General features: G+C 41.6%; 1 protein-coding gene across 2 annotated transcripts in view; it reads right to left on the bottom strand.

Moving 5' to 3' along the window:
• Positions 1-14,860, bottom strand: part of NFATC1 (nuclear factor of activated T cells 1) — a gene marked incomplete at both ends in the record, with an annotated part of 112,838 nt that overhangs the window by 17,209 nt on the left and 80,769 nt on the right. For both annotated transcript variants that reach the window (XM_080339112.1, XM_080339113.1), the window contains one exon: positions 12,770-13,456. In XM_080339112.1, coding sequence (XP_080195238.1) covers positions 12,770-13,456 — 687 coding nt within the window. The remainder of the gene's footprint in view (positions 1-12,769; positions 13,457-14,860) is intronic.

Raw genomic sequence — 14,860 nt, 5'->3', positions numbered from 1 at the left:
TCCAAAATATTCTTTATAATAATAAAGTCTACCCCACTGTTCGCTAATTGCACTGTTATACAAGGACAGGCCCTGTTCCAGCAAACCAGTTCACTGGGACAGAAGGAGCAACTTGTGTACAGCAGCCAGCAGGGCAAAGACTCTGGTACTAGATCTTAACAATCAATAAAAAAAACTGGATCACACAGAAACATTTGCATTTCATTGCTTCTCTGGTTTAAGATGGTGATATTTCCCATTACAAAATTCAGTGGTAGGGAAAGGTTTAGAGAGGAGAAGTTTTCTCTTTAGTTGAGCAGATGATTTTTTTTTTTTTTTTAACTATCCAAGTGCTTTTGGTCTGGAAACACTCACAAATTTTTGATGAGACACCACTCAGTCAAGGTGCCTTTCCCAAGTTAATATTAAATACAGCTTTGGAAACTTCAGCAGATGTTCTAATTTTTTCTAGTTCAAAATTTTTTTTGCTACTATCGAAACTGGCTCTGATTCTTTAATACAGTGATTCACAATGTGTTGTGAATCTTCTGTTACTTTGCTTGCAACTCTGTTATTATTTTCCCTGATTTAACACATCCTGTTTCAGAACATCCATCGAAGTTGATGAAAACTTTTTTCACGGAATTTGGTCATGTCCTAAACATAATTTGAATGTCATCTTTTGAAAGTTGCAAAGTAAGGGGATTTCCTTACTTACTCGAGGTGTAGGGTTTTATTCTTCAATTGTATAACCTTGAAAATGCGCTTTTACAAATCCTCCTCTGCTCCACCAAAGGCTGATCACTTCTACTCCTCCTAGTAGTACTTTTTCTGGGTAATTTCTAATTGGGCCAATGGATAATATTTTCTGATTTTTCCCATTTTTATGGAATGCCCTGTTACACTGCAAGAGAAGTCTTAAAACTGATATGAAAATTTCTCAGAAAGCTCAGATGATGTGATTGTATTTACTCAAAGAGCCTTTCCCATCCCCTTCTTTTCTACCATATTTCTGAGGGGTTTTTTTGCTGCCTGCAGGAGCTCTCTCCACCCAGCAGTAGCACTGAAGCCCTTTCCTCACTCCTTAGAAAACCTGGCAACAGAGCACAGAAATAACTCCCTGGATTATTTGAGGGTCCTGTCCCAGCAGAGTCATGGCCCCGAAAACTCCTACTCCCACACAGTGCAGCCACCTCACTGCAGATGAATACAAACAGATGGGTTCCCTGACTAGAGCTTACTGCTCAGATACACTCTCTCCTCAGATATATGTAAGTTCAATGAGCACATTGCTCATTTCATCATCTCTCATTTTATCTCTACTTAAATAACTTTGGGGCAGAGTGTGGTATTCTTTAGACACACTTTTCCATGGCACTCAAATCCTAGGCTTTTACTACTCATTTGTACCATTTCAGTTTTAGACAACTCCTCTCTCTCACACCCACACTCACTCTTTCCCCTCTTCTTCCAAAATTCATCTTTGCTCAACTTTTTTAATGGGGATGTTATATTTAACCTTCCTCTCATTTCTCTTTTTCTCAAGCCTTCTTTTACCTTACTTACACCACCAGCTAGTTTCGCAGCCATAGTCTTAAGTCTGAAACTTTAAAATGTTTTCTAACTGTGCCACGGAATCATGAGAAAGCTTCTGGTTTTTAGCATGTTCCCCAAATAGATTAGATGTATATATACACACGCACTGGCTTGCATTTGTCAAAATGGCCGCGATCCCTCAGCTGTGCTGAATCCTTGACTGGGTGCACTCCCATGCAGAGCCCCTGCTTTGACTTGATGTCCTGGAGTCCTGTCACACAGGTCTGATTTTGCCAACCAGTATGCACCAGCTCCAATGAGGGCTGCAGCTATCTCCGGACTTGTAAACTAGCTACTAAAAGAGTGCATGAAAATGCTTTCACATTAGCACATCCTTCCAGCAAAACTTTCCTTGACTTTAGAACTGCTGGTTCCTCTTTAGGACCCTAGTTTACCATTGAAATAGTGTGAAATATCTGGGATACTGGATTGCAAAAGGTAAGTCTAAACCCTCTGCAAAGAAGATGGTCACCTTTATCTCTACAACTCTGGCTATACGCCAGATAGGGCAGAAACCAGCAGTTTGTCTGGCAATAATGGAGGTTCTTACCAAGTGGTCATCTGACACATGATGTCCGATTGTGAGTCCACGTTTTAAACAGACTGCAGTGGTGCCTGTCTGCCCTTTAAAGGTCCAGCCTGGCTTTCTAGAAACAGTGGGAGAATTCCTGGAAAGTTCTCCAAAGCAGCTACTGCTGCCATGTTTGTCCACTGACGCAAAAAGCATATTCTCCCTGTAACTGATGGCACTTTCTACCCTGTAATCAGTTTTGCTTCTTTTCCTTTTGTAATGATGTCTTTCCTCATCCTAACATACTCTCTAAGTGGAAGAAAAAATAAACAAAAATCCCTGAGAACTCTTTCAAAGTTACCTAGGAACTCAAAGATGAGAGTAGAGCAACCATCTCCACTGCTGATAGCCCTTCCAGGGCCCTCTTTCAAAGAGGGCTCATGCAGTGCCCGGGTGAGATACATTTAGCCAGAGCTCATTGTATCTTTCTGCAAAACCTGAACTTGTGTTGCATCTATTCTAGCAACTTCAGGAAGTTCTAGCCTTTGATTTCTAGGGCCCAAGGGACAGCTTTGTATCATCTTGCGCAATGGTTAACAGTTGGGGAAACTTCTCAGAAGAAAGAAAACAAGCAAGAGTGTGCATAACTGAAAAAAAATCAGGACCAGTTTCTCTGCTAACCTCTTTCTATATGACCATTTCACACACAGTCATTTTAGACCGAGAAGCACATTTGAACCTCCCAGTATTACTCACCCAGAGACATAGAACTATAAGGAGAAGATGCCTGGAGAAGTTGTTAATGGTTCGCACAGATGCTCAGAGGTGAAAGCCCTCAAGTGAATTGCTGAATCCAAGTGCAGCCCAGAGCATGGCTGAGCAGAGTTATCACAGGGAAAAAAAAAAGCCAACTAGTAGTGAAGAGATCATCTTTAACAGTTGCTTCAGTCTTCCAAAAGATTATCTGGGCAGCAAAAGTGCAGATGCCTGAGAAACATTTAGCAGCAGTGACAACTGCAGCTCAGGGGCATGCAGCAGCATGGAGCCAGATTTCAGAGCTGCAACGGGCATTTCAGTTCAAAAACTAACTGTGCACAACAGAAGGTCCACAGGATGGGCTTCTCCACTTGACCTCATGTTTCTATAAGGTTTTACTCAACAAGCACCTGCAGGATTTTCAGAGAAGTCAGTCATGAGTAGAAGAGACTTACGTCATTCTCACCCACCACAACTTCAAAGAAGAATTAGTATACTAGGTCTTATAGCTCATTACATATATGTCTGTGTATGTGCACCCACATATGCATGCACACACATACTTCATGTGTATATAGATTTGCATATACAGGACAGAAATAAAAGTTAAAATACATATTCATCAGTTTTGTATTTTTGGAGGCTTCTCTTGTGACCTAAAATACCATTTTTTTTCCTTCTTAAGTAGCTTGCTGAAAATTTTGCTTGTGAGGTGCCAATGAAACACTAGAAAAAGAACTGTCTGCTGCTCCCAGGGTATTAAAATTGATTCATAATATCTACTGCAGCACCTATTCTGTAATCTCAAAGCTAACACAAGAGTTATGAAATGGAACAAATCTTTAGCCCTAGCTCCCAAAGAAATCTAACTTCAAGAGCAATCTGGACAGTACAGACAGGAAGAGTCAAATCTTGTCTTCTGCAATCTCATATGGTCACAGAAGGGCCAAATTAAGCAGAAAAATTATGCTTTAGTTGTACAAAGACAAGGCAAGTGAGGAATGTTCTTGTGCAGACATGATGCTCGAATAACAGGAGCTATAACTATGCAAGAACCAAAGAATTTAATCCACTACTTAGGGACTTCGATAGCCTGTAGCATTGCTTTTCCATACTGTTCAAGTGCTCATATCGCAATGCATGTGCTCAGGGACAATACAGTTTGGGAATTTCAACACATAGCACCATCTCACTTCGCTTTCTGATATTTGTGTTGCAGTAGGCTTCAAAGTGTGGAAAATGTAGAAGACTTACCAACGAAGCAAAGCCTGTAAAGCAGGGAGAGTGCGGGTCCAGCTCCCTGGTTTGCAGACAAATCCAGGCAGGCCAGCCAACGAGGAAGACGGCCATGGTTTTCCTACTGTACTTCTTACTCAATGATTGTTTCCAGGTATTTTCAATGTCCAGACTTTGCAGGCTTCCTCAGTGACAGAGAAGGAGGGGAACATTTTGAGGGTCTGCTGTTTTTCATAAGCTTCCTCCTAGGCTGGAGATAAGCCTGGTGTGGAAAGCCTGTGCCCCCTTTCACTGCAATCAGCATCAGCTCCTCGGAGAGGACGAAAGACCAGGAGCCAGGTTATCAAGCAGCCCACTCTTGACAGAGGTGGTCAAGCCACTATCAGTCCCATGACCGAGCATCCCGGTTGTCTGGCAGATGCAGATGAAACAATCAACTGTGCTGTGCAGAAATCTGCCAGAAAAGCCTCCCTCTCTGCCTGTCTATCAACAACCAGATTTCAATGAATGCAGCTATTATGCATTTTTAACTACCAGCCATACGCCTGGTCCTGTTCCCAACAAACCCAAAGGGAACAGTGTTATTGACTTAAGTAGGAGCAGAGGCAGCTCCTTTGCTGCTCTGCAATCTAGCAACACTCCAGCTCACTAGAGCTTAGCCAAGGGCACTGTACGTGAAGTCAGGGAGTTTACTCATGAGAGCGCTTCCTCTGACACGTATGTATGTGTTTGCTGGGCTGAGCTGGTGGCTCCCTTCAGCCCAGCTCTGCTGAGAGGCAGCAGGGGTTTGTGCTCCCTGGTGAAGAGGGTTTTTCTACAACCACTTCCTCAGAAGTGTTTTGCCAGGACAGGTTCAGGACACGAGAGCACAGAGGCTGTACGTGAGCCACGTGGCCACACCTGACCAGCTAACACTGCACAGCTCAGCAGAAATGTTCCAAACAAACAAAATATTCCTAAAATGAATCGCGTTGGAACAAAGCTTTCTCATGAAGCTTGTGCTTCTGCAAGCCACATATTTTCCTTGGCACTCCTCCAGGCTTAAAAACAGATGTAAATGTTACCAACGCTCAGATACAGCAACTTCTTCTCTCCTAATCACCAAGGAAAACTTACAGAAAATAACCCACAAAATCTTTACCATTTGAAACAGTAATGCCAACAGCCATTATTATGGAAATAGGAGAATGAATCAGGCATGGGAGGGAGAAGCGACTTCTTCCGTACCTAGTTGCACAGCCATTAGCAGAGCTGCAGCGTGAAGCTGGCTGAAAAAGGGGGGTGCAATGCGTCTTCAGCTGATCACCTAATGAGTCAAAATGTTTAACATAAAGGTGGGTCTGCACATGCACATCAAGCAAATGCTGTGGTTTTGACATTAAAAATACTCCTCAGTATCAAAACATTGCAAAGCACTGCCTGCTGATTTCTCACTTGGCCAGCCTCCTGCTCTCTCTGCCAGTGGCTGTCACCACTGAATGAGGGCAGAGGTGCTCAGGACTTCTCTGAAGGGACCAGACACTTCCTTGAGAGCCTGAGACTCAAGGACCTCCCAGAAATCTAAGTGTTGATGCTAGAAGAAAGCAAAGTTTGCTGCTATATTTCACAGCATACTGCAGCTAAGAGGTAGGTAGGTCTGCTCTGTGGTCAACCACACACCTGGGACTGGAGAAAACCAGGAGTGACACCTAGTCTGATCAGCTGCTCCTCTGGCGGCTTTCTTCTGGTGGCCTCCAGAGACACCCAATTCAGCAAACCTGCTAGAAACAGCAAAACCCGATCCCGTGGGTGTGCAGTTTCATGTAACAGGATACCCCTCAAACCCAGACATGCAAGTCCCCCGAAGGTCTGATTCGAACACACTACTTCAGTCTTCCCTTACTCATTGCATACAACTCAAGCCCCAAATGTTAACGACTCAGCATGTTTTATCACAGTAGCATGTACACCTTCAATCATCATTAGAGACGAGGAGGGTCTAGGCTCAGGCACCAGGCCAGATTAAGTAAAACTTTCCATGAGGAAAGCTACTTGTTTTCTCCCAGAGCTGTGAGGCTTGGCCAAGAGGGAGAGAGGGAAAAGCTTGTCCAAGTCAGACCAAAGTGCAGACAGTGTTACTGGACTTTGCGGACTACCTGTGTGTTGTTCTAATGACATCTGGACTACTGGAAATCACTGAGTGCACTCAGGAGTTTTCAAAGGCATAATTGTGGCAGCAGCAGACTAAACTTAATGCCTCAAGAGCCAATCGCTTTAATCATGAAGCTGAGATGTATGAAAAAGGATATGTTTCAGCAAAAGAATAATTCTGTCTGCTATGGTTCCTGTTCAAATAAACTATATCACTAAACCATGTGCATTTTAAGAATATAGAGGAGTGAAAAAAAGAACACATGGTTTAGAGGCAAAAAACTTACAGATATACTGTATAGGAGATATATGGACTTGTCAGACATCTAACCATTCAACACTGTAAGCAATTCATGGGAATGACATTAGCAATAGCTCATATTACATCCAGGAGTTACAGCTTTTACTGCAAAAGTTATTTTTAAAAGAGCCATGTTTAAAATGAAATGGCTGGCAGGGCTGCAGCTTTCAGTAACACTTTACCTGTGGTTTTCCCACTTTTACATACTTACTGAGGGCTTAATGCTCCCAATTTACCTTTTCAGACTAAAATAAAAATCGCAATGAGTGCATTCATTGGCATAGTGCTATAAAACTCACAGCTGTGCAAAGACAATCACAAGAACAAAAGCCTCCTTGTTTTAAAAAAGATGATGATGTAGTTCTAATATTTTGTGTTAGCCACATATCTAAACATCAAATACCTTCATTTATGGCCTATGTATTTTTATCTTACTAAAGAAAGATTTATAGATCAAATCAAGTCAAGATCAGGATAGAAACCTTTATGAAAGTATCCATGTGCAGAGAAGGAAGCTGAATTAATATACAAAACTTCAGACAAGAGATCTGCCTGTCAGATATTGTTACTCCAGTTCTGGCTTCTACAAAGGACTTGGGGATTTCTGGAAAACAGTTTTTTCAATGGTGGGTGGAACTCTGGCCCCATTGCTGGCAATGGGAGTGGGCCACCAATTTCAATGTGGCTGGGACCACATCTCAAAAGCTGTGATTGGAACTCAGGAAAAGCTCAAAGAAGTTGAGGCCTTCAGCTTCAGTACTCAAGCATACCTTGATTAAACAATCCTTCAGGATGCTGCTTTGCTTTCAATTAAAAGCTGCTTTTGTAAAGTTCTATGCATTAATATAACAAATGGGATAACACCACATGCAATACACCTTGAAATCTGCTGAGAACATAAGTCATAAATTTTTTCTTGTTGGTACCAATGTGTTTCCCCCTTGCTTTTTTGAAATAGCTTCATTTTCATCTGTAATATAAACTGCTTTCTTTGATGTTTCTAACAGCAGGAAATAATTTCACAACGGAGTGTCATTCTGCTGCAGGTAAAAAATGTAATAGATTGTGGGAGTGCCAGTTACAACCTGAAAAATGTTTCTTGGCATTAGCATACATAATTGAACTCTCTCCTCCTGGTGAAATAAAATTCAGAGCTCAGTTCTGTGTTTCATACAAGCTACACTAGGTCCAGGAAAGGGAAACAGGGATAAGGAAAGTGATTTCAAGTCACTTTTAACATCTTCTGTTGTGAGCTGGGCCAGTTCCCAGCTGCCTGAACATCCTGAAAGCTGTGTGAACTTCGAGTCCACCGCATCTAGCTTGGGGTTTCTTCTGCCACTAAGAGAAGCAATAAAAATTTGGAAAAAATTATCTGAGCTGCGCTGGTGAACAGAAAAGAAGCAGGATTACTTCAAGAGTAGACTAGTACTGCTTTTGACCCAAGTTCTAGTTAGGGGGCCAGAGAGAGGAGCATGCACAAAAGTGAGGTATTATATAAATTAAGTAAATTTTCACATCCCGTTGAGAGAATTACTGGTTCAAGGGACCAGGAAGAATTCCCATCAGCTTGTAGCTTCCCAAAGTGCCCATCTCTTTGGGCAATGCTAATTCTACTTCACGTCTCAACAGGGCTGTACAGCACATTCGACTCATCGGTCCTCAAATAAAATGTTTTCTCGCAAAAGCAATCACTTCATAGACTTATACTGCAGAGGTCCCTCAGGCCTGCCTGCCTAAGGATTTTCCGCGGGCTCCACCACCCCACACTCCTCCCAGCTTAGATCTGAAAGCGGAACGTCACGTAACCTTCACTGTCTACAACAGGGGTGGCTCACGCATATGGAGCAGCGCCTCACCGATTGCTGCAAGACACCTCCTCTCCTGCTGCAAAGGACCATAGGCTCCCACAGGGGACCAACACCAAGCAGAAATGTCACATTTCAACTGCTTTTAATCAAAACTTGTTGTGAAAGCAGCAAAGGGAGTAAGCCATAATCTGTGTTAGGAGGCTGAACTCAGAATTATTTGGAATGAGTGTTGGTATCCAGTATCTCAATATCAAGAGTATAGCCACAATGTATCAGGTATCACTTTATGGGATGAGTTTTAAATACATTCTACATGTTGAATCATATATTCACATACTGAAATGAACAGCACATTTAATGAGTAGCCCAGGTTCCTACTGTAGATTTTGATTTAAGACAAGATTGCCAAGACCGAAATTTATTTGTCAAAATGGAAGTCTCTTTGGGTGCTCCCTTTATATTACTTCAGTTGCCCACCATTTCTGAGGCAGAAAAATGTCATATACAGGACATATATTTATATAAACTCATTGACTGGTTTTTTTTCCATCTATATTCTGCAGTTTAGATGGTCCATATTGGAGATACTCCAGACCAAAAGGAATGAATATTGCTCTGATCCCATAAGCTGAAACAAAAAAATTTCTGTTTATACCTGGTCCAAGTTTGCTGTTTGTATATTAAATACATAAATCAAACCTCCCCAAACTGGTAAGGGAGTAAAATGATAACTTTGGTGTGATAAGTGGTAACAAGCAACCAAAGTTTTACCAAACATAATCTGGCATAACCAGTTAGATACTTTATGTGTCTGGTAGTCCCATAAGTATGTTAGATGTCTATAGCTCATGCTTCATAAGCACTTTCAGGTAAAATAAGGTATTAAAACAGCTACAAGACACCATGAGATATGCTTTTTTAATGGAGTGATATTTTGAGAATTTATTTTTTAATGTCATTAAAATATTTCATTACTTTTAAATTACTCCAGGAGTAAAAGAAAGAGTTGGTAGAGTAGCAGGCAAGGAAAGCAGTCAAGTACATCTGACCACTCTCTGGCTTTCATATTGTTCACAGGTGCAAAGACTGAAAAAATACTAAAAAAAAAGTTTAAATAATGTGAATCAGTGAGACAACGAATTATAAAGAGGTAGAGCAGCAATCTATTAAAAAAAAGTAAAAGAGAAACTGTCCTTACTCACAGGTATGATTTGATAATCTGTTTTTCTGAATACGGTCATAAAGTTCAGATATCCCACCCACTCCTCCAACAAAGAAAACACTTAAAGATGGATATGATACTAACAAGAAGCAATGCCAATAGCTTCTATTTAAAAACAAAAACAAAACCAAAAACAACAACAAACAGCAAAAACCAAGCACACAAAGAATTAGTTGTTCCTATTTGGTATGAGCCACTCTGCTAAACCCATTCTCCCTTATTCCACAGTTACAGCCAGAGGTCTGAACAGAACGCACCCGGCACAAAGGCATTGCATATGTGGAGTGCTTTGCCTTTTTGGTGCAGATGTCAGTGAAGAGCATTTACCAAGACACCAGGAGCAACTACTGGTCATTTCCAGGCTGTCACCATAGTGGCCAAACTGCCCTTTGAGACCATGTGAGACAGCCCAGATGTCATCCTTCCATAACTAGAAGGAGATTTTTTACCAAGACAGAGTGAGTGGATTAGGGTGTTGCTGGGGAGGATAAGATGACATTAGATGTGGCTTCACATTTTACTCTGGCCTATGGGTGAGCTGCCGCCACCCAGAGCGGTCCCGCTGCACTCCATGACCCTCAGCAACAGGCTTCCTGCCTCTCTTGTGGGCTGGACCCAGCTATTGGACCCAGGGGATGTGGTTCCATGAGATGACCCAGTGGAAAACTACATGGGTTTTGCTATTTTTGGCAGGTTAATTTTCCATTAGCGTGCTCGGCTGCTCCATAATCAATTGATATGACTCAAAGGAAGCAGCAAGAACATGTGGCTAAGGGCAAGATGGATCTAGGCCACTCTTTCTATGGGAGCCTGCAGTTACATCAGATTAAACGTAATGTGAAACCATACCTTCACTGGTGGTGGTAAGGTTGCCTCCGTGAAATGCATATAGCATAGAACTAAACAGCTTTCCAGCCTGACTCACAGTTTCATGCTCCTATGCTCTGTGTCTGAGGCACGTTGGGGCTCTGCATGGTTTGAAGAGGTCTTGGGCAGCATGAGTCCCACAAGACATGGTTTCTGCCTTTAGTGTCTGTGCCATACACTTTGTCTCTAGACTCCCCAAAACCAAGACAAATAAGAAGGCAGTAGCAGTCCACTCCTGATTTCTACAGGGGCTTCATTTTGCCAACACAAAACATAGAGTGGATGACCTTTTATTCGGGCAGTGACATGAGGCATAGGTAGGAAAGGGCAGCTCACGTGGGTTGTGCTCCATCGGTGTGAATCTGGAGACAAACCTAAATATCAGTTTCGAGATAGAAAAGGGACTTCCTCTGGTTACCATTTCTGACTCCCACCCTTAGCAGAAACTGGTGGTGTTTAATTTTTTGGAACTACACAATTTTTTTCTATTACATATTGTTACCATGGCTGTTATGTCTATGAATTCTTTCTTGGTTTCTATTATACACCTGTCTGTGGTCAGACACAGAATTATTTTGATAGCCTGCTGGATGCCAAAGGGAAGCTGGAATTGGCTAGCTGAAAAGATCTTCAAAGGCAACTTTAAGTATCAGTGCAGATGCACATGGTGGCTTCTACAATTACTTCTGATTTTCTGTCAGAGAACTGGTGTGTGTGTGTCCAGAAGAGGGGATGGAAGAGAGATGGGGGTAAAGACTAAACCATTTATGCTTTGTCAGAGAGAATGAGCACTGCTGAAAAAACTAAAATGTCTCAGACCACATGGTAGTAAAGTTCCTCTGTTCCTGCAGAAGAAACCCAAAGTAGACGTGGCTGAGGAGGTTCACCCTTCACCTCTGAGCCGCAGTCCCATCTCTCCAGCAGAGATCAGCCAAAGGCAGCTTTCCCAGTGCTGTCAGAGAAATGATTGCTGGATTTTGGAGAGGTAAGGCAGAAAGACTGCCCTTTTCTTGTGCTTTTCTAGAAAGACAGCTATAGACTAGACTTAGATTTTATCTGTATTCTGTTCCTTCCATAGATAACTTCTGGCTTCTCTCAAAATCAAAATTTGGGCATGCCGTTTTGTTTTGTGTACATTTCTTGTTCGGTTTGTTGAAATCTTGCTCCTTACAGCATAGATATGTGGCAAAAATGGATGATACATGAACAAAACCTTGCCACAAAAGATGTGTTGTGCAAAACTTCAGCGAACTGAACTCTAATTAGGAAAAATTCCTTAGACCTGTCTATCATGTAACCAATAATAACTTCTGATAAGAAAAATCATTTTCCTAGAATTGAAAAGCAAAAGGCTGCTACTCAAGCTCCAACACATTCATTTGTAATCCTAATTCAGTGAGTATCATACTGTTTAAAATAGAATGACTAAATGTCCTTTTAAAAAAAACCAGTGTAACGAATTGTCCTTAAATTCGCCCTGAAAGACAATCACATTCAGATGTTCCTTGGCACCAGCTAGTTTCAATGCAGCCTTTTCAAAGCCATTTCTTTTTCAAATAGCATGGTATGTTATATATAAAGTTATGTGGCCATTGGAAGGGAACTCACGTACCATATTAAGGTAAAGGTCCAGAATATTACTAGGATACTTAGCAGCAAGTGCTAAATCACAGTTCAGTGAGGTCACATAATCAAACGCCAGATTATCCCTTTTATTATGTTCGACTAATAAATCTTTGGAAACTAGAGCCTGACAAGTTCATCACAGCATTTTAACTTTTCAGTGGTGCGTGTAGAATACATATACATATAGAATCTTACAAAAGAAAAAGAAGATAAAAAAGCAGCAGCAAGTCTACAGTAAGGATGGAAGAAAAAGTAGATGCCATCGGACTGAAAAGTTACGCTGAAAGATGTACCTCTATTTTTAATTTGAACCCTCTCAATTGAAATAGAGCAGCTTATCATTTAGTTCCAATGAACAGATTTGCACATCAGACATTTCACTGCATTATGGATGGGACAATGTTAAACATATTTGTTTCCACTGTCATTCCACAGGTCACTGGCATGGGCATAAGCCAAGACCATATAGTTAAGACTACTGCAACACAGCTATCAGTCATGCAGCTAGCTCTACGGTAACTAACAATATTTAAGGTTTAGATAATATGGTTTTATTATTGCAAATGAAATTAAAGAGTTCTTTCCTGTATAAAGACAATCCAAGCAAAAATCCGCACCATTCCACCAGGCTGTTAATAGAACTTTTTTCCACGAGGATTCAAAAGGAGGAGGGGGTGAAGGGAACTCACTGATATAGCAACATGGTTGAACACAAACCTATGCTGCAGAAGACTTACCATCATCCAGGTACATCTGGTCCAATTCCTCAGGTTCTCGCTTGATCGTTACAGGAATAGGGGCCAAATTATGATTACTTTCCTCATGCAACTCTGGCAATGACAGTGGTTGGGTTGTTGGAGACTCATTTCTGTGAACCTTCGGCAGTTGCTGCTGCTGTTGACCCATTATGGATGAGTGAGTTGGACTGCAGGACTGCAAATAGGTTGGCTCTTGGGTAACGGATGGAACTGGAGAAGAGGGACTGTTGGGATAGAGTGTTTGTTGATAACCAAGGGGACAGCTACTGCTCAGATGTTGACTCACCTGCGGCTGCAGCATGATGTGAGATGATTGCTCGGGGGAGCTTGGGTGCACAACTATAGACCTTGGCACTTCCTGTATGGTGGGGACACCTCCAGCGGGCTGCTGAAGTCCGAGGTGACTGTGGCCTGGGTTGGGGATGCACTTGTAAGGAGAGGACGAAAGGTCGTGCAGCTTGGGGCTTGTGTTGGGAGAGGGTGACATCACAGCATTTCTCTGCTGACAGGAGGAAAAGCCAGCCACGAGGCATGAACCAGGATCAGGCGGCATCATGATCTGCTGGCTGTAGTATGGTTTAGAGAGAGGGCTTAAGCCTTGGTTCATTGGTCCACAGGTTTGAGCAGGCTCATAGTCATCTGTGGGTTCTGTTTTTATAATTGGAACTGTTAAAAGAAAAAAGTTTTAAATAAACATGAGTTGCGTATTGGTATGATCAAGTTGGCTTGTGGCTAGGATACCCTTTGCAAAACAAACAACGTCTTGAATAAGACTCTGTGTGTCTTTTGCCTAGTTCTCCCACCCTATAAAAAAAATGAATGAGTCATCAGCACAAGAAAGTCACAGCTGGTTCTAATATTGAAAAGGACTATTTTCTTTGGACTCTCCTCCAGCACTAATGTGCTATAAAAATCTATTTGCAAATAGCTGTGCTTCAGTGGAAGCTTTGGACCCAAGGGCTCCACGGATTTGTAGTAATCAAAGCAAGAATTTTAACTTGGATATAGTATGGCATTTCTACAGCTACTGATGGCCCATTTGATAAATGTCTGCACATTCGGTAAACTGGAGCAAACTAAGGGCTTTCCAAGTTCAGTGAAAGTAAAATTGCAAAGATACATGGCAAACTACTATATACAAGAAGCTTTCAATTATCAGTATATTTTTGAAAGAGTAGAATTTGATTTATTCAGTTTTTACATTATTGTGTTTAAGTTTACTAACCAGCAAATGGGTGTGATTCTAAGTTGGATATAAACTGCTAATGCCAGCTCCTAACAAATGTCAACTCAGTCTCCGACTACCAAGAAAAAATTACTCCTGTTCTAGACCTCTGCTTGCTTTGCCCATTGTCTCAAAAGATGATCTGAGCTGTCAAGCCATGCTTCTAAACACCACCAGCACATGGACAGAATGACTGTCTCTGAGGATCAACTGAGTCATGACAAATGCAGAGCTGCTTTCTCATATTGGAGAGGAGATCCTTCCTCAAATCAAAGTGCCTTTTTCACATTGGCTTTCTCAAATCAGAGAGAGGTGCCTTCGCTGCTTCTGCTGTAACATATGCAGTGCACAGGTAAAAAGACACCCACTGTATCAGGAAAAGTATACGTAATGGGGTCAAGATAGTCTGTAGATGTATTTTTTTCAAGCCAGATGCATACAACAATTGAGCATGGATGCACAGTGGCATTTATCTTTTCTACCAAAAAGAGATCCAGAGGAACAGCCATTGCTTGAAAGTGCTGTTGGAAATCTATGGTGACAACACAGGATATCTTTCAGAATATTAGAATAACTGAGCTGTTGTGGCACAAAAGTATTAATGAGACATCTTTGCACATCTTAGCTCAGAGCATATGCCTTTTGCATGAGTGCCTCTGACTGTATTTTTATTTGCATGTGTTTTACAAACACTCTTATACATCCTCCAGCCATTTCCTATGTTCGTCTTTTGAACCCCTAAAAATGCATATGTGTGCATGTGTACACATAAAAACTCTTTTAACAGTCACAAATTTTGCTGCTGGTGAACACACTTCACTACCCTTGTTTTACAGTCCCCTAGC

Source organism: Nesoenas mayeri, assembly GCF_963082525.1.
Source record: "Nesoenas mayeri genome assembly, chromosome: 2".
Classification (NCBI taxonomy): Eukaryota; Metazoa; Chordata; class Aves; order Columbiformes; family Columbidae; genus Nesoenas; species Nesoenas mayeri.
This window is presented reverse-complemented; position numbering and strand designations above follow the sequence as displayed.